General features: G+C 43.7%; 1 protein-coding gene across 2 annotated transcripts in view; it reads right to left on the bottom strand.

Annotated features, from left to right (window-relative positions):
* Positions 1 to 25,890, bottom strand: part of stxbp5l (syntaxin binding protein 5L) — a 325,667-nt gene that overhangs the window by 16,162 nt on the left and 283,615 nt on the right. For both annotated transcript variants that reach the window (XM_056289509.1, XM_056289510.1), the window contains one exon: positions 18,066 to 18,245. In XM_056289509.1, coding sequence (XP_056145484.1) covers positions 18,066 to 18,245 — 180 coding nt within the window. The remainder of the gene's footprint in view (positions 1 to 18,065; positions 18,246 to 25,890) is intronic.

Here is a 25,890-nt window from a genome sequence, read left to right as displayed (position 1 = left end):
AGAAAGAATGATGGGATAGAGGAGGTAGAGAGAGGAGCGAATGGCAGAGAGGAGAAGAAAGAATGATGGGATAGAGGAGGTAGAGAGAGGAGCGAATGGCAGAGAGGAGAAGAAAGACAGGGAGATAGATTTTAAAACTAATATGGGTTGCTTGTACACCATGCATTACTGTTCTGACACAGAAAGATGGAGAAAGCCCCTGAAAGTAGGCGATACACCGAGAAGCTAAGTTGATCCCTTAGCTTCTCGCCTACCATCACAGACCTGGACCAGAAGCACATTTTCACACCCAAACTTGCTAGCTAGCACATGTACACACACACACACACACACTGCAAAATGAAGTCACAACTGCACACTTCGGTTAGATTTTTGTCCTTTGGGACAAAACAGAAGCATTATTTGGGCATCTGTGAATCAACGAGAGAGAGTGAACACATGTAAAGGACCAAGGGTTCAGTTGTTTTATTCATTTTTCTTTTTCAGCTAGCTTGCACCTGACAAAACATATTTCAGAGGCGCGGTCAGACATGCAACACACAATGTGTTTATGTGGAAGTGAATATCTACACACACACACACACACACACTACCACATAAAGAACACACACATGCCCACAGATAGGTGCACCAAATGAAAAGGTGCCGTTGACCTTTCTTCCTAGCTCACATCCACGTCCTCCATTACATATTTATAGATGTAGCCAACATCATAAAAAAGTATCCCTGTACTGCCCAAGTACGAATACTGCACTTCTCAATTATTCAGAGGCCAGGCAATGTGCTGTGCCGCCTCTGCGGGCTAATGCTACAGACTGCAGATTTTACGTAACCACTACAGCTATGGAACTTGTGCAAAACGTCACGTGCCCATCACTCACCTAAAATTAGATGCATTTTATTTTCTCTTAAAGAGCTGATGGGGATCGGCCTGTAAGCTGCTGGGGAAATACGCATGCAAATACTCCTCAGCACATGGAGTATGTGGTGTTGTGGAGATGGTGTCTAGGACATTGTGTAAATGATCTCATAGGCTAAGTAAATAACCCCAAGTAGCACGAGGTGAAGTGGATGATGTGATTGCTTTGACTCTCCCTGTCCATCCCAACTCACACCCCACCCAAATAAAAGCGAGGAAGTGTCTGTCTCCTGGCATGTTTAGACGAGACAGCGAAGAAGGGGGGGGGGGGGCACAGGACGGACTGACGGAGAGACGGACGAAGACGTATGTTCAGTGGGACAGCGGGACTCAGGTCAGCGGCGCGTGCCCCCTTACCTCTCTCGCTCCAGCAGTAGGAGGTGGCGGTGGTGGCGTGCTCGTCGTGGGAGTACATACTGACTCCATGTAACTGTTGAAGCATTGCCCTCCTGGACGCATAACCTACTTGTCCCAACAACATGGATCCCAACCAGCCAGTCCCCAGCCCCACCGACCAAGCCAACCCCCAACCCCCCCACCACCACCACCACACACGCACACAGTCAGCCAGGACGGCGACAGACGAGACGGACAGATGAATGGTAATACCAGAGAATGAAAGAAAGGGGAAGAGAGAAGATCAAAACTGAGCGAGGAGAGACTGGTTAGAACACAGTGACATGGAAAAGAGGGAAACTGAGAAAGAAATCAAGGCAGATCACTCATTTTCCTTGTGCCCCCCCCCCCCTCCCCCAATGCTCCATATTGCCAACCATACACAGGAACTTGAGTGATGGACATACAAGACGTTAGGTGTCCCCGTGCAGCATGTAATCCACCGTGCTGGTCTCAGTGCTGGTACACTGCTGCTGCATCCAGAGGGAACACAACAGCATTTGCCGTGAGCCCGTGTCGGATGCTGGTGAGGGTAGTGGCAGCTCGTTTTTTTTGCCGTGTGTCGCCGGGCTGTGTTTGAGTAGTGTGACAGAGCCTGTGGGGTGTTGGCTAATGAAAGTCACGCACAATGAATCTCTGACAGGACACAGGGACCCCTAGGGGCCCAGGGAGGGAGCTGCAGTATAGACGCAAGCAAAGACAAGGCTGAGGAGATAAGGGGAGGAGAAGTGGCGGGGGGGGGGGGGGTGTTGAGAAGACAGACTGACAGAATAGTGGACAGTTACACATACAGACTCACACATATGCACAAAGACAAAAGAGAGACATGGACAGATGCCGTTTGACTAAGATGCTTGACTATCGATTCAAGGCTTAATAGATTTCACAGTATAAACCAGTGTACACACCGACACTGGTTTACACTGTGCTTTTCTCTATACTTGGCTTGAATATCAATTTAACCATACAAACAAGACATGTCGACAATTGTCAGTTTTGTTCTTCATCAGCATTTGTGAGTATTGGTGTTTGGGCTAGGGAGTAAACATTCATTCATTAATTTTCCAAACCACTTATCCTGCTCTCAGGGTTGCAGGGATGCTGGAGCCTATCCCAGAAGTCATTGGGCAGCAGGCAGGGAGACACCCTGGACAGGTCGGCAGGCCATCACAGGGCTCACACACACACATTCACACCTAGGGACAATTTAGCACGGCCGATTCACCTGACCTACATGTCTTTGGACTGTGGGAGGAAACCCACGCAGACACGGGGAGAACATGCAAACTCAACACAGAGGATGACCTGGGACGACCCCCAAGGACGGACAACCCCGCGGCTCGAACCCAGGACTTTCTTGCTGTGAGGCGACCGTGCTAACCACTGCACCACTGTGCTGCCTATTTTGGTTTTCCTGAAGCATAATACAACTAGTAAATATCGGCCAGAGTTGCTCAATGGTACCAATTTGGAACAAAAGTAATCGACTCGCAGTCCCACCACTCTTCAGATCCTTGATCTAAAAAACTGACAGGAGACAGACCTGCTGACTTTTGTTGCTCTGTGGTTTGCTGTCCTGCCCCAAAGGGCTTGGCTCACAATCAGTCCTCAGCAGTCTATTAGCGCGTGGTAACAAAGTCCCCAAAATGTTAGACTTATCCCTACCAATGTCAAACAAAATAAAACAATGATTTTTTATATATATATATATATATATATATATATATATGACCTGGGACGACCCCAAAGGTTAGACTACCTTGAACCCATGATCTTCTTGCTGTGAGGTGACCACGCTAACCACTGCGCCACCCGGGAGTAAACAACCACAGAATAAATACGATTTACCAGAACAAACACACATTCTTGTACTTTCATCTTTATGAGGACCCCTCATGGACTACATTCATCCCCTAGCCCTTAACCCTAACCTTACCCATCAGAACTGTCCATCCTTAACTCACCCTACCCATAACCTAATTCTAACCCTAACCCAAAACCCAAGTCCTAACCCTACAAAAGACCATTAAAGAAGGGAGGACCAGCCAAAATGTCCACTCTTTGCAAAAATGTCCTCACTCTGATGGTTAAAAACTCACAAAGACAGAAGTACAAGAAAACACACACACAATTTGTTCAAACAATTGACTTGACTTGACCGAATCTCTTTCCTATTAACACCACCACTAACATCTGAGTCACAATCAGAGCCAATTAAATACAGCCAATCATGTCAGAAAGCATCCATATTTAATAAGCTCAACGGCCATGCCTGGTGCCTTACAGGGCCGGGAGGTTGGGTTGTGTGTGTCGTGTGTCTCCCCTTGCCCTTTCCCTCCTCGGTATTCCTGCCTGGTGTGCCAGCCTCATTAGCGCGGGCCGCAACCTCTGCACTGCATGTTGACCTTTAATTAGTCCAGTGACCCTGCTGGTGCATCGCTGGGGCGACCCGAACCAGCCACATATGGCGGGGCCACGGCGGGCTCGCCATCTGACACCGTTAGCAGCAGAAAACATGCAAAGGTCCACCGACACAAGACCGCAGAGAAGAGTAATGGCTGTAAAGGAATTTCAATATCGTTGTATTCCACAGATTTTAAATATGCACCTGTCAGTGCATGGTTTGATTTTTTTTTCTTTTCTTGCTGCTCTTCTCTATGGAGAATTTATGTTATCTATTTTTTTTTCCTAATTTGAGGTCTCAGGTTTTGGGATTTCTGTTTAATTACTATAAACATTGCCCGTCTCACTGTTTCTTTATGAACATGCTCAGAGGTTAAAGAGATACCGGATCAACCGCGGAAAAGAACGATTTCTAACCACGTCCACATCAGTTTAGTTGAAAATGTACCAAGAGTCCAGACAACTGCGTTAATTTGGGGGTGAAAAAAAACGCACACAACACATTCAGCTCATTCTAATGGAAAACTGCACACCTCCCAACTCCAGGTCATTGTCATATAATGAGTTACATAAGAAGGCAACGTGAATCCAATCACACACTTGAAGAGAGAGGGTCATCTGCTCCACAATGAACGGCCCTCGACCGATCCAGTTTTGCATCTGGCACCGGCAGTCGTGTTGGAAGTATTATGGAAGAATTTCTGCGGGCTACAAAATCCCTTCCAATTCTAAAACCTTGCTCTTCAGAATATATTTGTGTTGTCTCATCTCTTTATCTCTAACCAGTGGGCGGCACGATGGCCCAGTGGTTAGCGCTGTTGCCTCACAGCAAGAAGGTCCTGGGTTCGAACCGCAGGCCGTCCCAGGGCCCTTCTGTGTGGCGTTTGCATGTTCTCCCTGTGTGTGTGGTGGGTTTCCTCCGGGTGCTCCGGGTTCCTCCCACCATCAAAAAGACGTGTGTTAGGGTTAATACTCCCGTCTGTGCCCCTGAGCAAGGCAATGGAAAGAAGAACTGGCTGCATGGTGGCTGGCTACTGCTCCTAGCTACACAACTACGATGGATTAAATGCAGGGAGTAAATTTATTTTGTTTGTAGTATGTACAAAATGAGTAATAAAAATAGTAATAATGAGTATTCTATTCTATTTTGTTTTGCACAAACAAAAATAATTGCAAATCTAATCTTTGGCCCACTTGTTGGTTACGCAGTTTATTCTTTAGAAGTAAAACAGAAACCCTTTTAAATTCACTGGTTTTAATTCATATAATTGCGACTTTATGTTTCCATCCATCCATTATCCAAGCCGCTTATCCTGCTCTCAGGGTTGTAGGGATGCTGGAGCCTATCCCAGCAGTCGTTGGGCGGCAGGCAGGGGGACACCCTGGACAGGCCGCTAGTCCATCACAGAATATTAAACTTTATGTTTAATATTCTCAATTATGCTTCCTTGATGTATTTTCTTGTTGTTTTGCTGTACACTATATTTGCTACTGTGCAACCAAATTTCTTGCAAGGATCACTTAAGCTTGTGTCTGTCTTTCTGGTTGGAGCCCGTCTGTTATTTCCAAGTGGAGTGTAGGTTAGCAACGGAGGCTGTGCCATTTGCTGTTGTGTTGTAACCTGACACAAATGTTGGGTAACAAAAAAAAAAAAAAAAAAATATATATATATATATATATATATATATATTGACACCTTTACTTTCGCCTCTCACTTGTATATCGTGATATAATGTGTGTGTGTGTGGGAGGGGTCTGTGCTTTTAGCATAGACAAAAAAGGGGGGTGGGTTGGTTGGGACCCTGCTGTTTTATCAGTGGAAGCGGTAACATTGATACTTCTTTCTATGGATATTTGGTACTGCAGGCCTATCAATCAATCAATCAATCAATCAATCAATTGTATTAGACTGAATAGGCTCCAGCATCCCCGTGACCCTGAGAGTAGGATAAACAGTTAAGATAATAGATGGATGGATGGATGTTAAAGAAAAAATAAGCAATAAAAACCAATAAATAAAATCCTCGGCAACATATAAGCAACTCAAATACCAATCATGTTCAAAAGGGGTAAGAGGAAGTTGAGAACTTTTCGAGTCCTACCCCCTTATACTATTCACGCATCGATAATCAGAAATGAAAGTTCAATTTACAGCCATCTCAGTCCTCTCAGACAAATCAACCCATTTGGACAAAACAAAACAAAACAAAACAAAGCAAAAAAAAAAAACTGCTCACTGGTCCATCTCATCACAGTTTAATATTTGTTGTTTCTGTAGTCTTTTTAGTTTGGATAAAGTAAATGTTTTCAGCTCATCACTGCAGTTATTCCACAAACCAACTCCCCTGTTGTATCACAGTGATGTTTTGCATCTCTGTCCCTCTGTCCTGTTTTTTTTTTTTTAAATACACAGGTCCTCTCAAATTGTGTTTACTTTCTCCCAGTTGGAACAACCCTTGGCCACCAATAGCTAATTGTTGATTTATTACTCTGTACATAATCTGAATAGTTTTAAAATCAACCAAATCTTTAAATTTTAGTTTAGCTTGATAAAAAATTGGATGTGTTGATTCTCTGTAAGTGGTTTTATTTACAATTCGTGTAGCTCTTTTTTGGAGGTTGAAGACTGGATCTGTGTGTTTTGAAAGTGTTCCCCCACACTTGCACACAGTGGGTAATGTACGGGAGAATGAAGGATCAGTACAATTGTATATATGGAAGCTTGATTTAGTAGAACTTTGACTTTGTTCAGTACTGCAAGTGAATGGTTGTTTTAGCTTTACTATAATTCATGTGCGGCTTCCAACTTAATTTGTCTATTAATACTCTGCCAAATTTAATTTCAGATTTCTACATCATTTATCATTATTTTCTTGTCTGAGTTGGTACAGCAATTCCCAAAGATTGTAAATTTTGTTTTTCTTAAATTCAGTGTTAGTTTATTTGCATCAAACCAACTCTTCATCCTGCTCAATTACTTTCCCACTGTATCCAAGAGTTGTTCCAAGTTGCCTCCACAGCAGCGTAAGTTCGTATCATCTGTGAATAGAATGGTTTTCAGGGTTTTTGACACTTAACATATATTGTTTATGTACAATATGAACAACAATGGTCCCAACAGTGAACCATGGGGCACCTCACACCTAAAGTTCAGTAATTGTGATTTGAAGTTTTGTATTTCGACATATTGGTACCTATTCTGTAGGTAACCGGATAACCAGGATAGTGCTACCCCTCTGATACCATATCTTTGTAATTTTTTACTAATAACTCACCATCTACACTGTCAAAGGCTTTTTTTTAAGTCCAGAAATACTCCTACCGCATATTTTGTTTTCTATTGCCTTTGTGATTTTTTCCTACAAATTCTTTCAGTGCAAATGAGATTGTCCTGTTAGCTCTAAAACCATATTGTTGTTCATACAGTACATTATGTTTTGTGATAAAATAATCTAGTCTTATAGAAAATATTTTTTCCAGTATTTTAGAGAACTGTGGAAGCAGGGAAACAGGACTGTAGTTTGAGAGTATGTTTGTCTCCAGCTTTACATATTGGTATGACTTTAGTTATTTTCGTTTTTCTTGGGAATACAGTGGTTTGTAGAGACTGGTTACAGATGGGTTTCAGGGGTTTTGCTATCCATTAGATAATAACTGTAGACATGTCAATACCATTCCAGTCGTTAGACTTCTTGCTCTTGAGTTTTTTTAGTGTCAGTAATTTCTTTTTCGTCAGTCCCTCATATAAATATTGTTTCTTTAACATATATATCTTTACTTTCTACACCATCACTACCACCAGTCTTTGCAATCTCCTCACCAAACCAGGACTGACACTGGCAAAAGTTTTACTTAACTCATCTGCAGCTGAAGCCTTATCAGTAGTGGTTGTGCTGTTTTTTGTCAGGAAATGGTTGGGGTATACTACCTTCCCAGCTCCATTTTTAATAATGCCATTCAATATTTTCCATGTATTTTTAATGTTGTTTTTGTTTTCCTCCTGTTATTTACTGTAGTGTTCCTTTTTGCTGCTTCTCATAATTTGTGTTAGTTATATATATATATATATATATATATATATATATATATATATGTGTGTGTGTGTGTGTGTGTGTGTGTGTGTGTGTGTGTGTGTGTGTAGATTTGACCTCTTCTGTTCTTTTCTTTAAGAGTTTTTTATTTTAATATATTTTTTTCCTTCTCCTGCAATGCATTTAATATTCCCTTAGTTAGCCACGGTTTCTTGGCATATTTTTTGTTCCATTACTTTCTTTACTAGAGAACAATTATTTTCATAGAGAGCAGTTGTTATGGACAGAAATGTGTCATAGGCTACATCTGCATCTTCCACATAAACATTATTCCAGTCTTGTTTCATTAGGTCTTGTTTAAAGGAGTTGATAGCGTCTTTTGATTCATATCTAATTGTTTTGACACTTTTATTGTCTTTCTTGGTCCTAGTACAGCTCAATGATTGCAAAGACTGGCAGATGATCACTTGTGTCGTTTATTAATAATCCACTTGTTACTTCCTTGCCAATAACATTACTAAATATAAGTTATTCTAGTTGGCCTTCTCAATGAGGGATATAAGCTGGTACTGTACACTGAGTTAATGATTTCTGTGGTTGTATTGTGTTCTTGGGGGTTAAGCAGATCACTATTGATTTATATTGTTATACAACTCCAGTAGCTTCTCCTTAAATGCATAGATAGCAAGATCTAGGTTTTCTGTATACACAGCTTATTAGAATATGTTTTGATTTTCTCATCTCCATTTCTACTATAATTCATTCTATGATATTGTCCAAGATGACTGACAAAGTCCTGACAGAGTTACATTTCATGCAACTCCCCCACCCTTTGTTTGTATTCTGCTAATGAAAAACATTTTGTATCCCTCAGTCTCGACTATGTCTTTCTGGTCTTCGCTGAGCCGAGTTTCAGATATTTCAATTACTGTGAATTTCTTGTCCAGTTTTCTTAAGCCGTGATTGATCTCTGAAAAGTTCTCACTAGGGCTCCTGCTATTGAAGTGAATTATTGATCGTTCCATCATTTTTACATTTCTTTTGAACTGGTCTTCTGTGCAGTATTCACAGTGACTATGTATTCTTATAGAAATTGTTCTCAGGATCCATAACATTTTCAGTGGCTTGTGATATATATTCAGTATATTTGAAAGCTTTCAAGTCCAGTTTTTCCTATTCTGTGGATGAGTGATTTCTGTCCGAACTGGACATGGGTGTGTTTAGTGAGTCCAGTTACCTTGTTATGTTGATCTTCATGGTTTCATACTGCGACCTTGTTGTGATTGCTCGCCTAGCTTTCATACGTCAAAGTTGTCCAGTCCATTTATGTCCCATATGATAAGCACTTTAGCTGCCTCTGCTGTGGATCCATTCAGCTTAATTTTGCAGCCTGCTGTCCATGTCGCCTGGATCTTGCTCTGTTTCTTTAGTATACGTGCTCTCCTTGCAATGTCTGCATTTTTTTTCTTGGTGAGGTGTTCATTTATGCACACGTCAGACCCCTTTAATTTCCATCTTTATTTGAGAGGCTCCTGCTTTTTCTTCCTGTTGTTGAAGCGGATAATTATAGCTTGCGTTTTACTTTTGTTTTTGCTGGGCAGGGTGTGACAAGCCTTGAAGTCCCTGCTGTTGACAAAAAAGGTCTTGCTATCCAGGAAACCAACTACCTGATGTTCCAGCGATTCCCTCTTGGCCTGGGAGGCATTGGTCCCGCTCCGGGCGGCATTGTCCCCAGAGGCAGCCACTGCGTAGGTCCGTTGTCTGGTCTTTAGGCTGGTGATAATCAAATCATTTATCTGGGAGTACTGTTCAAGGTCGGCCACTCGGTTCTCCAGAGATGTGAGCTTTCTATCTTTTTCCGCGTTTTGCTTCTTGAGTGAATGGACTTCATCCATCAGCTCCAAGATCCTCTTTTGTTGAGCGGTGAGTGTTGTTAGCTCAGTTGACAAGAAGTCAAGAGATTTCTTAATCTCCTCAACCTCATCTGTAGTGCTAGTGCCTTTCTGTTGGCCCATTTCGCTTTGAAAATTGACTTTGGCAATATTCAACCAGCAGGAGTCCAATGTTGGCAGAAAGAACAGAGGAAATGCAGATAACCTTGTATCTGCACAGATTTCATCCTTGATGGATGTCGCAATGAAATGAATCATACATTTATCTTTCACTCCAAAAAATGTATTTAAGTTTGCAGTTACCCTTTAAGACCTCTCTGGACTAGAATTTTAGAAGAAGCCCTTTCTTGCCAAAACCAAGTCTAACGCTTTCTGTCTGATGTTCTTGCAGTGGGATGGAGCTCACTGACTTGAACACCATAGGTGGCTAATGATGGTGACATTTTGGGCACTGTCACACAGATTTCTGTCTTGTTGAGAGATTAGCCTGTCCTGAACTCTGCACTAATCTAACAGCGAGAGATCTAATAGGATCCAGTCTTGTCTAAAACACTGGGTCAGGCAGTTCCAGAGTGACCTGACCAGAGCATTTTTTTGGAGGCTTCGACACTCCAAGGACTCTGTTTACAGTTGGTACACATCAGCACAACACGAAATCAATGCATGGCTTACAATACAAGACGGTCATGTCCCTTCTACTTTATAAAGCAAATTAGTGTCGTGATATAAGTGTCTTTTGTTCTACGTTTTACAATCACAGAAAGGTGAATCAGTTCATCTGGACACGTTTTGTGGGATAAACGGTTCATCGTGTCAGGGTGGGGATATCTGCAGTCAGTTGAGACTGACAAGGTCACTTGGATGAGTAATGAAATGTTTCTCCAACTAAACGTTGTGTCCAGATGAGCCGATTCACCTTTCTGTGATTTTCTTACCTGGATTATTGAGCATGCATTAAAGAAAAAAAAGATATGTTTTACAATGTTTTATGGAGGATTCTTTGCATGAGACTACAAGCACAACAGTCACAGTGGACATGTAGTAGCAATACTCTTCACCAAGCTGCTACTTAAGAGCCGAAGCACATTTCCACTAATCCACACTTCAAATAAAGAGCGCTACATGGCTGGTCTCTGCCTCAAGGGGCTATCATTTCTCCTGCTTGCGTAAAGAACATCTATTTCCCAAAGCTGCAGTCACTCTGGCTATAGCTTTTTACTCATTTTTTACCCACTCATTCCCCCCCAAATCCCCTGCCTTCAGCAAATAACCTATGTGAATCCTTCATTCTGGCTCCATCTCATGTGCATGTGCACACACAAGCACACACACACACACAAAGAAATTGGAGGGATTTCATTGTCGTTTTGACCATTTATAGGAAGTGGCTCGCTCATACTTGCCAGCCCTCTGCGGACAGCGCAGTGGGAGTGATGGGGCAAAATGTGCAATGGAACAAGAGGATGGCAGGAATCCTGTGAAGATGGGGGACTTGTGTAACATCTTTGTCTTAATGGGAGGATGTCAGTTTGTTTGTTTGTTTGAGGACAATAGGAGCTCAGTTGTCTTTGTTCTTATCTAGCCGTGTGTTACCTGGGAGTGACCGTCTGACTAAGTGTATGAGTTCACATAATGGTTTGTTGATGCACCATCCTGACAGAGGCCATTTCATTCCCATTTCACACAAGTGAGGTAAACGCCTCAAAATGACTTTTTTTTGTTATGTGTGTTATTATAGCTTGACAGGCTGATGGGTAGATTCCCCCCCCCCTCATTTCTTGTTTTTCTTTCGTTTTCCCTCCTCTGGCGTGTCACGTATTAAGCAGAACGACAACACATACCAACAACAACTTTTAGAAAGACCATCCATGATTTAGGAGTAATTTTGCTCTCGTCTGCCTGCTATACTGTTTTAGAATATGAAATACGGGGATCACCAGTTCGAATCCCCGTGTTACCTCTGGCTTGGTCGGGTGTCCCTACAGACACAGTTGGCCGTGGCTGTGGGTGGGAAGCCGGATGTGGGTATGTGTCCTGGTCGCTGTACTAGCGCCTCCTCTGGTCGGTCAGGGTGCCTGTTCGGGGGAGGGGGAACTGGAGGGAATAGCGTGATCCTCCCACGCGCTACGTCTCCCTGGCAAAACTCCTTATTGTCAGATGAAAAGAAGCGGCTGGTGACTCTACATGTATCGGACGAGGCATGTAGTAGTCTGCAGCCCTCCCCGGATCGGCGGAGGGGGTGGAGCAGCGACCGGGACGGCTCGGAGGAGTGGGGTAATTGGTCAGATACAACTGGGGGGGAAAGGGGGGGGAAGCAAAATAAATGGGTGTAAAGGGCAGCAGTTCAGTTCTGTGAGAATGGAATAGTAGAAAATATTAAAATAAATTCTAATCACATCGGGGGGAATAACATTTTTAGAGCTCAACTTGCGCTGCGTCCACATGGCTATCAACTTGATCAACAATCCACCGTAAGTTAATTCATTTTCTATGGAGTTGAGCAACTGGTCGATGTTACGAGCGGGTTATCAAAAGTGGACAATTTCTGGTGGGTTACTGCCAGTCGACAACCAATTAGACATTTGGTTCTCCCTGTTCCCCCTCCAACGTGACAAAAGTCGTATGGATAAGTTTCCATGTGCTTTGCAACTTTCAAATAAGTGCCGCAATAAACACTTGAAAAACAACACACTGAGGAAAAAGTCACAGAAAGTTGAATCAGTTCATCTGGACACAGTGTTTACTGAGAGAAACGTGTCATCACTCATCTAAGTGACCTTTTCAGTCCCAATTGTGGGCAGGTATCCTCACCCTTATAAACAATACAGTGGCATAAAGACTGAAAACGATGATTGGCTTCATATGCAAATTGCCGTGACCATTGACCGGAGCATGTCTGTGAATGTTCTCATTCATCCAGGTCATGGTTATCCAAAGGAGTTGAATCAAGTGCAACTGGACTTGGTATATATCCGTGAAGACATTTCACCTCTCATCCAAGAGGCTTCCTCAGTTCGTGCCTTTCTGACTAGATCAAGCAAGTCTGACTGGCTGGTGATGAGACTCAGAATTTATCCTCTAGGAGTCGTTGTCAGAGCTATTGATATGCGTGGCTCTTTTCGGTACACAAAAGAGCCACGCATATCTATGGCTCTGTTAGCGACGGGCGTTGGTAAACATCGGATCACAAAGAGCCACATTTAATGTGGTCGGTATGTCCTGAGATTTTATTTTAACCCAGGTGCTGACCACAAATCTGAACCAATGGCTCATTTGTGTCCCTGGATAGGACATCAGAGCCCTCTTTTCCACTTCTTCCGTGTACAATTTTTTCTGTGTCTGATTTGTCATGCATAGTACGCTATAGCGGGCTCAACACTGTCATATCAAGTTTGCTATAACAGTCTATGAGTTGTATCTATGCAGTAGTGGAAATCAAATGCTACAACATAAGGCACCTATGGTGGAGGAGCCCTCATGGTCACCTCGATGTAATCATAACTCTATTTATATAGCACAGCGGTGGCTAACCATGTGCCATGGAGAGCCATGTGTATACAGGTTTTCATTCCAGCCGGACTCCACACCAGGTGATTTCACTGATACATTCTTCCTCTTTGGCTGAAGCGTTGCTAATCAGTGAAATCACCTGGTGTGGAGTCTGGCTGGAATGAAAATCTGCATACACATGGCTCTCCATGGCACATGGTTAGCCACCCCTGATATAGCAGTTTTCTAAAATAATGTTACACAATTGCTTTACAAAGAAATAAAACCAGACAAGGCAAAAATAAGACTAAGACCAAATAAGTAAGAGTAAAAATAAAAACAGTATGAATACATAAAAACAAATATCAAACATTTGTAAAAGCTTTCATAAAAAGAATAGTTGTAAGACAAGATTTAAAAGAAGCTAGAGACTTGGTTTGTCTAAGTTCAATAGGATGAGAGTTCCACAGTGTGGGGTCTCTAACAGCAAAAGCCCGATCACCCTTTGTGACAAATCGAAACCTGGGAATAACCAGCAGGGCTCCATCTGCAGATCTTAATGGTCGAGAGGGTGTATACCAGGTCAATAAATCACAAATGTATGTAGGAGCAAGACTGTTTAAGGCCTTAAAAGTGAGCAATAACATTTTAAAATCAATACGAAATATAACAGGGAGCCAGGGTAGGGAGGCAAGCAAAGGAGGGATATGGTCATGCCTCTTTGTCCTGGTAATGAGCTGAGCAGTGGTGTTTTGTACCAATTGCATACAGTGGAGGGAGCCCTTGTTGATGATGCCTGAGTAAGTTGCATCGCAATAGCAAGCCAAGAATAGATAAAAGCACGTACAACTCTTTGCAGATAGGCACTTGATAAAAATGACCTAATTTTGGACATTAGCTTGAGCTGGAGAAAGCATGACTGAACATGTTTGATTTGATTATCAAAACTGAGTTTAGCATAGAATATTACCCCAAGATTCCTAGCAGCCTGCTTAAGACTACCAGACAAGGGGGGCATCCGAGTAGCGTAGCGGTCTTTTCTGTTGCCTACCAACACGGGGATTGGCGGTTCGAATCCCCATGTCATCTCCGGCTTGGTCGGGAGTCCCTACAGACACAATTGGCCGTGTCTGGGGGTGGGAAGCCGGATGTGGGTATGTGTCCTGGTCACTGCACTAGTGCCTCCTCTGGTCGGTCGAGGCGCCTGTTCGGGGGGGAGGGGGAACTTGGGGGAATAGTATGATCCTCTCACATGCTACGTCCCCCTGGTGAAACTCCTCATTATCAGGTGAAAAGAAGTGGCTGGCGACTCCACATGTATCGAAGGAGACGTGGTAGTCTGCAGCCCTCCCCAGATCAGCAGAGGGGGTGGAGCAGGGACCGGGACAGCTCGGAAGAGTGGTAATTGGCCGGATACAATTGGGGACAAAAAAAAGGGGGGGAGGGAGTAAGTGGCTGTCCAACCATGGATGACAGTTCTTGTTTCAGTAGAGATCAGCATGTTAAAGTTATCAAGGAAGTTTGCCATCCATCTAGTGCCCCGGCCCCCAACGTTTCCGTGTCCAATAATGGCTTCAGAGACAAGCATAGCAGACAGAGATGTATCTTTCTCAGATATTACACCGTGTTTTCATCCGGGCAGCAATTGAGATGCCTCTCGCTGGCTTCTACAGCCCGCAATCAGGTCTCAGATAGAGACGCTACATGCTGCAGACAAGGTCATACACCAAATCGTGCTAATCAACAGCAGCTAGACGCAATGCTTCATGTGAGATGAAACAGCAGATGAGAGACGCAGATGCAGATGCAGATTTGGTTCAAGGATGGCTGCCTTCTTTGTAAGAGGATCTATCCTGGGATAAATGTCAGTCGGGGTGCCTGTTCTGGGGGGAATATTGTGATCCTCCCACATGCTACGTCCCCCTGTTGAAACTCCTCAAAGTCAGGTGAAAAGAAGCAGCTGGTGACTCTACATGCATCGGAGGAGGCATGTGGTAGTCTGCAGCCCTCCCCAGATCTGCAGTTGGGGTGGAGCAGTGACCGGGGCAGCTCGGAAGAGTGGGGCAATTGGCCAGATACAAAAAGGGGGGGGTCAAAAAGACTACCTGACAGACCACCAAGATGAGTATCAAAAGGGCTGACGGAATTTGGGGGACCGAACAGAATGGCCTCAGGCTTGTCATTAAATGTAACACAATTTTCAGACATCCAGGATTTAATGTCAGAGAGGCAAGTTGTGAGATTTGCTAGGGCAATAGGATCTGTGGGTTTTAGTGGCATGTATAACTGAGTGTCGTCAGCATAAAAATGGTACAACCCATCCCTGATTTTGGATTACCTGGCCAAAAGGCAGCATGTATATAGAAAACAGAAGGGGGCCAAGAACCAAGCCTTGGGAGACACCACAACTCAACTGAGCCATCTAGGGAGTAGAGTTACCCATACCAACAGAAAAAGTTCTATTAATGCGGTAAGAGCATAATAAACTAAAAGACAAGCCCCTGATGCCAACCCAAGTCTCTAAGCAATGCAAGAGGATACTGCGATCAACTGTGTCAAAGGCACTTAAGTAGAAAAGACCTAAAATCGAGCAGTTACCTCTTTCTGAACTCAGCAGCAGTTCATTAGTGACCTTAACTAGAGCTGTCTCAGTTCTATGAAGTGCTCTAAAACCAGAATGGAAACTTAGAAACACTATTAGTGTTCATAAAAGAAATCAATTCAGATGAAATTACTCTCTCCAGAACCTTAGATAAAAAAGGCAATTTGGAGATTGGTCTAGTTACTTAAGGACAGGGGATCTAAATTAGATTTCTTCAGTAATGAGTGAATAATGGCATGCTTAAAACTGTCTGGAAAAGAACCAGAGGCAAGGGAATTATTGAGAATTTGCAGAATAATGGGGCTAACAGCTGAAAATACCTCCTTGAGCAGCTTAGTGGGAATGATGGCTAAGATGCAGGAGGAGAAGTTCATATTAGTGACTGTACTCCCTAACACTGAAATTGTAATTGTAGAATCTTAGTTTTGACCCCCAAGCCTCTTTCACACATGCAGCCTAATCTATAAATCTTCCAGCACTTGTCCTCTGACTGGGTTGCATGAATGTGAGCTGGAGTCAATATTCCAGAAAAGTTGTGCTACTAATTTTACTACTCATTTTCCAGCTAAAAACAATGCAACATTTCCAGAAATGTTCCAGAACAACAACAGTTTGAACAAAAGGTGCGAAATAGCCAATTTAAGCGCGCACAGGGTTACAGCAACCTTACTGGGTGAGTGAACCAATCATCAAGAAACAATCCATGACTTGCTCATGGCTGCCATTTGTCTGAAGCAGGAGATTTATTTGCAAACCGGTAAAAGTAATAACATATTTAAACATTTCTGGGAATTGGACCTACTAGAAATAAGTGCACAGAGGATGAGATCAATTGGCCGCTGTATGGAACAGTTAGAGATGCTGTAGTCTACTGTAACATAAAAGACATTCTTAACGTGGAGGGAGTAACAAACAGAAGGCACCGTCATGTTGTGTGAATAAATGCTATCCATAAATCTTACAGATAGAGCCTGTGTAAGTGAACAGGGGAAACCATCAGATGTGCCAGAAAAGTCACTCCAGCAGTATTATGCAATGTATGTGTGAAAGAGTTTTTAGCTAAACAAAACTCTTCAGCTAACCTCTAAGGATAAGCAAATAATGTATTAGCTGTTGGAAATGCAGAAGAACTAGCATCAAGTCATTGTAGTGTTCTTGGAGCTCAGGCAGTAGTAGACTAAATGCTTTATGGAAGGTAAACAGGTGAGAGGTTTTAAATCACAGAAATAGTGCTCCTGAAGGCATCACAGAGAGGTGAAAGGGAGACAGAGACAGACACACACAAATGCAGAGACACACAAAAGAGTTGCTCTTTCCCATTCCCTCTCACATACTAAAGCTTTACACACAGTTACAGCTACATTGCTGACAGGGACATGCAGCCTGTGGCATCACACTTTCTGATGGTGGGGGTCAGAGAGGGGTAATATAGAAGAAAGTAAATGCCAAACATATCAGTGGTGAATGCATGTCACAAATGCTTCAGTGCATACCCCATGCTTGAACTTTGACCCTGTGCTTTGTAGTTTGTGGTCTTTTCTAAATTTTAAGAAATGAGTTTTGAAATTCTGAATGATTCTACTCCAATATTTGTGAAAACTAATATCTGATAAAAGCTAGAAAGATACAGTTACAAAGTTCAGGATCTAGGTTCAAGTTTGACTCATTGTGTAGTCAAATACAGTGTATTTGGCATTCTTTTTCTTACATAAAATTGCAGAAAAATGTTAGCTTGATGATGATGGTGGAGCAAATATTTCAAATAGTAGCTTAAATTTCAAAGTAGACATCCTTTTTAAATGTCTGAATATATAAATCTAAATGTTCTCTGATTAAAACCGTTCATGAGAAAAAGGACAAAAAAACAAAAACAAAAAACAAAACAAAAAAACAAAACTGAGAAACTAGATAGTAAATAGATAGAAAATAGTAAAGAGACAGCATTATAGCTTTAGAAAATGACTCAATGGAAAAAAAATACATTAGAACTGAATGATGCAGTTCTAGTACCAGTTGTATGGCATTTCTGATTGAATGGGTACCAACTGTTATGCAGGAAAGTAAGAAACAAACAAAAACAAAACAGAAGGCACAATAATAACAGAAAAAATGTGATTTGTTTAAGAAAAAAACAAACAAACAAACAAAACAAAACAAAGAAAGATACTTATCCAACCACTGTTTCCACCTGCTTACCCTAAGGGGAAAGGTTGCATACACTAAAGGGGGGAAGGAGGGTCATGGGAGGGTAGGTGGGGGGTGGGGGGGAGGAGTTGGTTGGGGGGGGGGGGTCGGGCAGGGGTGAGTATTAGAGGCAGGAATCAAGCACACACCTTCCGTGTGGGACACAGGCAAAGAGATCTCCATGCAAGCAGCGGACTGGGCCTTGCGGAAGGGCGGTCGGCCGGGCCCTCTGCGGGTAAGCCGTGGCCCATCGGGACCCATCGGGATGCGGGGCTTCCCCGCTGAGCAGGGCTGGGAGGTGGGGCTAGTGCAATGTCCATTGACATGATCTGAAACAACGGCAAAGCATTAGCAAACAACAGAAAGAGGAAGGGGTGGGGGGGGGGTAAAAAGGAAAAATGTCTAATGAGAAGAGGAATACTCAGATGCTGAAGATTAGTTTGTTGAAAAGAGAGGCAGAAACAAGGAAGAGAGTGGGTGAAGAGAGTGAGTGTGGGTGAAAGGGAATATACAGTAAGTATATGGAGAGTGCAGGGGGAGTGGGTTCTTAGAAAGAGTGGGAAGAGGGTGGTGGCAAGAGAAGAGGGGTAAATGCAGGTGCAGATAGTGGGTGTGAGTTGTTTTTTTTTTAACCCTTGCCAGGAAGGCGAGAAGAAAATCAAAGGCAAAGCAAAGATATCAGGTGAATGTAGACCACCCAATTTAGTAGGTTCAAGCAGTAAACAGTCTTTTTTCATCTCCACTTAGTTTCCTCTTTTCACTTATTGCTTTTCCAAGCGAGAGCTGGAGCTCCATTGGCAATGATGCAGAACTCTTGAATAAACATGACAGGAACATGTTATCTTCCGACTGATTCCCATGTGATGCTGTTCTGTGTAGCTGCTGGAGGCATACAGCAGGCTGGAGATTGTGTTAATGGAGCGGCAAACTGCTTAGATCTTTTATTTCTTTTTGGTATAACAAATTTGAACTGCCCGGCACTCCGAAATGAACTTTCTTCAATGTCTTATGGATATCTGATGTAGTCGTCTATGAATGTGGACATGCTTTCATTTTGAGCGTGTGAACGACTCGCCTTGAGCCAGGCCTCGTTAATGAGTCGGATAAAAGCGAAACAGGACCCTGCTGACTGGGTGCACTCGGTGGTCCTTCTCTGTCCTCAAGTTTATCCAGGCAGACAAAAAAGCTGCGTGCCACTCAAGACAGACATAATTAACTGCCTCACGACGTCTGTGTTATGAGCGCTCTCACTTCTCTTGACAGTCGGGTAAACAGATCTCTTACCCATGTCTTGACTGACACCTCCCACGGCAACGAAACGGCCCCCCAGAGTAAAAAACAGAGGAATTTGTTCCGACAGGAAAGGAGTAATGGGAACCTCTCCCTCTGATTCTCCCTCTTTGTCTGCGGAGGACATTGCACACGAGGAGAATTATACCGCGTTAATTAGTCAGTGTAATGTGTTTGGTTCCCCTGTTGCCGTGCGCTCAGTATTGGCGCTGGTCAAGAATTTGTGATCCAAACTCAAATCCCCTGTTGGGGGCGACGGTGATGCATAAATGAGTCAATCTCAAAGTGAAGATGAAAAACTCCGGGTGCCTCCCAGTCCGCATGCAACGCTAGCCCGGTTTCACAGCAAGCGCTACCGAGGCAATGCAGGGCTCGGAAACTGCGGATAAAAGGGGACAGTGAACCGATGAATGAGCCACAGGATGATGCCGTTGTGTGCTTGGCTTAAGGTTTTATAATCACAACTTTTTATCAGCAATGTTGCTCTTCAATTATTTGTCCTGGAACACACTGCAGGAGACGTGTGCATAAAGAAAAAAAATGGCATCGTTCCCTTTACACTTCAGCTGTGACGCGCGTGCACGCGCGCACACACACACACACACACACACACACACACACACACACACACACACACACACACACACACTCTAACCCAGGCAACTGTTCGGATGACCATATTAATCATACATAAGACAAAATAGTAATTGGGCTGATCATAATTGTGTCTCTTCCCCGATACTGGCAGTATGTGAGGTGCCGGCTTGAAACTCACTGTTCACTTGATTAAGAAATTAGACTGAAGATTTCTTTATTTTTTACTTTTGTCAAGTATTTCTTCCAAAGTAGTAAGACAGTCTGTGTTAACTGTTACCAAGATTAATTCTGGAATCTCATCATTTTACATTGTAGCCTTTCATGTCTCCATTACATTGTAGCCTTTCATGTCTCTGTTTCACTCGGGGTTTCACTCTTTGTTCTTCTTACAGTTATTTACATTCTTCACTCGTGTCATGAAAGGAACAAGGTCATAACATTAAACCAAGAACTTGGGAACCGGCAGATTTTGTGTTAAAAAAGGCAGACATTTTAGAAGTGGAGACAGAAACAGAATGTGTGAGACTGCGGGAAAAAAAGGGGGGGGGACCTGATGTACAGAACGTTAACGAGAGGTGACTTTTTGGAGGGAACACGAATTCTCTGTAATGAAAATGATCCAGCAGAGAAAGAGCGAGAGAGAGTAGAGTGGGGGGAGAACGAGTGAGGGAGAGAGAGAAGGAGAGAGAGGGAGAGAGAGAGAGAGGACAGTGAGAAAGCGAGGGGGGACAGAGAGAGAGAGAGAGAGAGAGAGAGAGAGAGAGAGAGAGAGAGAGAGAGAGAGAGGGATAGAGAGAGGGGGGACAAAGAGAGGGGGGACAAAGAGAGAGAGGGAGCACGAGAGAGGGGACAGAGAGGGAGAGAGCATGAGATAGACAGAGCGAGAGAGACAGAGGGAGAGGGAAGGGGACAGAGCAGGAGAGAGAGGGACAGAGTGAGGGCGAGAGAGGGCGAGAGAGAGACCGAGAGAGAGGGAGAGAGACAGAGAGGGAGAGTGAGAGAGAGAATATGGTGGACCCAAAGTGAGGCTGTCCATGGAGGAAAGTTGTGTTAGAAAGGAGGATGGTCCAATCATGAGAGAGCACGAGCACGGTTCGAGAGCTATGCCTCCTCTTTAGATATGGACATGAGGTACTGGTCATCTTTAGATATGGACATGAGGTTCTGGTCATCTTTAGATATGGACATGAGGTACGGGTTATCTTTAGATATGGACATGAGGTAGTGGTCATCTTTAGACATTGACATGAGGTACTGGTCATCTTTAGATATGGACATGAGGTACTGGTCATCTTTAGATATGGACATGAGGTTCTGGTCATCTTTAGATATGGACATGAGGTACGGGTCATCTTTAGATATGGACATGAGGTACTGGTCATTTTTAGACATTGACATGAGGTACTGGTCATCTTTAGATATGGACATGAGGTACTGGTCATCTTTAGATATGGACATGAGGTACGCATCATCTTTAGATATGGACATGAGGTACGGGTCATCTTTAGATATGGACATGAGGTACGCATCCTCTTTAGACATGGACATGAGGTACTGGTCATCTTTAGATATGGACATGAGGTACTGGTCATCTTTAGATATGGACATGAGGTACTGGTCATCTTTAGATATGGACATGAGGTACGCATCATCTTTAGATATGGACATGAGGTACTGGTCATCTTTAGATATGGACATGAGGTACTGGTCATCTTTAGACATTGACATGAGGTACTGGTCATCTTTAGACATGGACATGAGGTACTGGTCATCTTTAGATATGGACATGAGGTACGGGTCATCTTTAGATATGGACATGAGGTACGCATCCTCTTTAGACATGGACATGAGGTACTGGTCATCTTTAGACATGGACATGAGGTACTGGTCATCTTTAGATATGGACATGAGGTACTGGTCATCTTTAGATATGGACATGAGGTACGCATCATCTTTAGATATGGACATGAGGTACGGGTCATCTTTAGATATGGACATGAGGTACGGGTCATCTTCAGATATGGACATGAGGTACTGGTCATCTTCGGATATGGACATGAGGTACTGGTCATCATTAGATATGGACATGAGGTACGGGTCATCTTCAGATATGGACATGAGGTACGGGTCATCTTCAGATATGGACATGAGGTACTGGTCATCTTCGGATATGGACATGAGGTACTGGTCATCTTTAGACATGGACATGAGGTACTGGTCATCTTTAGAAACACTTGCAAAATGTACAAGAAACACATATGGGAGATTCAACTCAAAACCAAAAACACACAACAGGTCAAAAGTTGCATGGTCAGGTAGAACAGAAGAACTGATAAGGAAATTTAAGGAAGTTTGAGTGTAATTACACACTCCGGGTGTGGTTTTACACAAGTGACACAGAAGCACATCTAAGTAGAAAGAAAAACTGACGAAGGCAAAAGTAAATGAATCGAATGAACAGAAGTGAAAACTGCTGGCTTTCGCCTACCGTACCAAGATCAGTCTTAAGATCTGTTGGCAGACTTAACTTTCTGCCGGGCCCCTTTACTGAAAAAAGAAATAGGAAACAAAGTACCAGTTAATCCCTTCAAACGAAAAGAAAAAAAAGAAAAGTAAGTGAACTCAAAAGTCAAACAATGCCAAACTGAAGAGAAAAACAAACCAAATAAAATTGAAAGAAAACACAAAATTAAAAAATGAAATGAACATAGTACCATAACATGCAAATTGGTGCAATTGCACATGTCGGGCATATGCAGAGCCATTTTCAGAACGCATGCTTCACTGTTTTCCCAGGCCAGGACTCCCAGTTACCTCTTCAGAGGCTAATCCTTAAGGTTAAAGGTTGAGCTATATCTCAACTGGGTCAGTGTGTCCACTTTGTCCAATACTGGTGATAAAAGACACCGTACGGCTCTAACCGTGGCTATTACCTCAGCGTTGGACATAGTAGGATGGACGGCTCCGGCTTTGAACGACGACCCGATGTGGGTCAAAGGTCAGCCTCTGCTGGTTGCTCAAAAGGAACGCAAAATTCATTACCAATCAGCTGAGAGCATCCGGCCGTGGACGCTGCGTTAGTTTAGGATCTGGTCCTGGGATGGTCTGACATGGAAGCACATATGGAGACAGGGAAAACTCACACCATGGCACAACAATAACCACAGCTGAACATCGGAATAAACAAAAAAGAGTTTGTAAAACATTTTGCAAGCATTTTGCAGTGGATAGAGGGGCTGCAAAGTACACGTTGAGAGATGGTTGTCAGTTTGTCCTATCGAGGAGACGATACGTCTCCTGTAAGGGAGATAGTATGTGCCATTATCTGCCATAACGCGGGATGATGAACCTGGCACATGGAAGATATAAGATGGTGTTCATATGACACTGGCAAAGATGACACTCCCATCGCTGCCGTTCTTCAGAGAAGGGATTTTTTATTTTGCCTGAAAATGTACTTTTTTCTTACACCCGAGGCGGACTGGACGGACACGAGGGGATTCTGAATCTGGGAGGGCGGGTACAGGACTTATAATAGGAATGCTTTAGAGACACAAAAGCTGGCTCAGCTTGCCGCCGTTCGGTAACGGTTTGTCTCAGAAAAGAGAGGAGGAGGAGAAACAGGTGGCCGCATCGGCGTTTTAGCTCGGCGACTCGCCCCTGTGGTGCAGTCTGTTTTATCGATTCCACCTCAGGGGCAAAAACAGACAACAAAAAGTGATTCAATACTTCTGCACTGAATTGCAAAGAGATAGAAGAGCATTTTAAATGTTTTTAATCAGACGAAATAGACAGTCAATTTGCCGTGAATAGCCTTATGGGTAATTCAGAACCAGACTGGGTATTTCAGTAAGCGCTCCTCATCGGTAGGGAAAATGGGGTGTTTAAATTAAATTCCTCAGTGAAGTTGCTTTTCTAGTTTTATAGTTAAGGCCTATCGGACTAGTTATTTTCTACTGAGATAAGAAGAGTCAAGTTTTGTGTGTGTGTGTGTGTGTATGTGTGTTTGTGTTTGTGAGAGAGAGAAAGGATGGAATTTCCCCCAAATAAACCTTTTGGTCATCCTTTTAAAAGCTTTCTTGCATCACTTGGCAAATGTCTTGTTGGAAAATATTTATGCTGCATAAAATTTGTCTGAATGAAAAAATAAAAGGCTGTCCTTCTTCCGGCGACATTGCCCAAAATGACAAAATAAATAGGAGAATAGTTATTCATTATCTGAACCTTAGTAGAAAACGTCACCACTTCGACTTTTACTTGTTGGACTACTGCTGCTCTTGGCCTCTGACCACAGGAAAGATTGTTTAGGAGAGAGAGTTTCTACAGTTATTTAAGCTGTTAAGATTCAAAGGTTGGTCTGGTAATGGCATCCGGGTAGCATGACGGTCTATTCCGTTGCCTACCAACATGGGGATCGCCGATTTGAATCCCTGTGTTACCGCCCGCTTGGTCAGGCGTCCCTACAGACACAACTGACCGTGTCTTCTGGTGGGAAGTCGGATGTGGGTGTGTGTCCTGGTCGCTGCACTAGGGCCTCTGGTCGGTCGGGGTGCCTGTTCAGGGGGGGGGGGTGTAGCGTGATGTTGCCCCTACATCCCCCTGGTGAAACTCCTCACTGTCAGGTGAAAAGAAGCGGCTGGCAACTCCACATGTATCAGAGGAGGTATGTGGTAGTCTGCAGCCCTCCCCGGATCGGCAGAGTGGGTGGAGCAGCGACCAGGATGGCTCGGAAGAGTGGGGGTAACTGGCCAAGTACAGTTGGGGGGGAAAAAAGGAGGAAAAAATCCCTCCCCAAAAAAATCTTGGTCTGGTAACTAGTTGGTTGAGAAAAAGCAGGGTTCAAATATATTAATTCTCTTTGACTTAATAATTCATTATCATCATCATCATCATCATCATCATCAGTTTCGTAACCTATGGAGGTCATAGGAGCACAGCTGATGCCTCAGCCAGTTGAGTCATCATTGTGTTTGAGTAGGGGGAGTACCCGGTGGTCCCTATCTCCTCTCCAGGTATGGATGGCCGTTGGTCCACAGAGGAACTCATCCACCCTTTGACAGGTTTTGTTTTTAGCTCTGCTAGGTGTCCACACACCCTCCTCACAACAACCCAAGGGTTGAAGTGGGGGTGCCGGTTTAGTCGCAGACGACCCGGCGGTTGCAGTTTAATGTCGTACCCAGGACGTAATAATGTTTAAGAAAGGATCATTTACAAAATGGAAAAAAAAATGATGTATTTTCAGAGTCTAGAATATTGCGTACACCAGGTTCTGACCATTGTTGACGGTATCACCACAGGACAATATTTCATTAGCTGTAGGACCACATCTTACAATGAATTTAGTCTGGTCAGAACACAGATAAAGGTCCAATAGCAAGCTGAAGCAATGTTCACGTGCGCCGCCATGGCCGGCCAACACTGTGGGCACCATGCAGTTAGAGATGAGGCAGGAGATGAAGGTCAGCCGTGGAGACACAAACATGAGGTTGCAGTTTAACTCACACACACACACACACACGCATACAGAAAGTCAGTTAGAGACGGCTAAAAAAACATCAGAGTGCCACCATCAAAGAGAGCGGCACACTGTCGTTTTAGTGGCAAACATGTGACCCCCACCCCACCCCCACCCTCAGCGGAGGTACGATGATTGACATCACACGAGATGAAGCACGAGAGGCGCCGATGAGCGAGGCAAAGGAGTGCCCGATCCAAACACAACTCCTTCCTCTTCCCTTCCCAGAGGCCCTCCTTACCTCGCAGCTCTCCTGGGTGATGGAGGATGCAAGGCCACAGACCAGATCTAGCACATGTATACAAACACACATCACAGCGTCTACCCCCTAAAGAGAGAGTGCAATGCCTGTAGCTGTCCACACAAATGCATGAAAATTGATGACAAAGCTGCAACATACAACCTACTTCTAAGAAACACGTTCCCCTGGCATGCAAATTCCGACACCAAACTGCACGCCCAGCTGCCCCTTGCATTGCTCCAAAGAAAGCAAAAGCCCCAAGCAGGTAACGATGAGAGGGCCAGGATCTGCGGGACATCCCTCCTCTTACCATTGTCCAGTAAGTAAAAGA

This window comes from Lampris incognitus, chromosome 11 (genome assembly GCF_029633865.1).
Source record: "Lampris incognitus isolate fLamInc1 chromosome 11, fLamInc1.hap2, whole genome shotgun sequence".
Lineage (NCBI taxonomy): Eukaryota > Metazoa > Chordata > Actinopteri > Lampriformes > Lampridae > Lampris > Lampris incognitus.
Note: the sequence above shows the minus strand (reverse complement) of the source record. Positions and strands in the feature narration are given on the sequence as shown.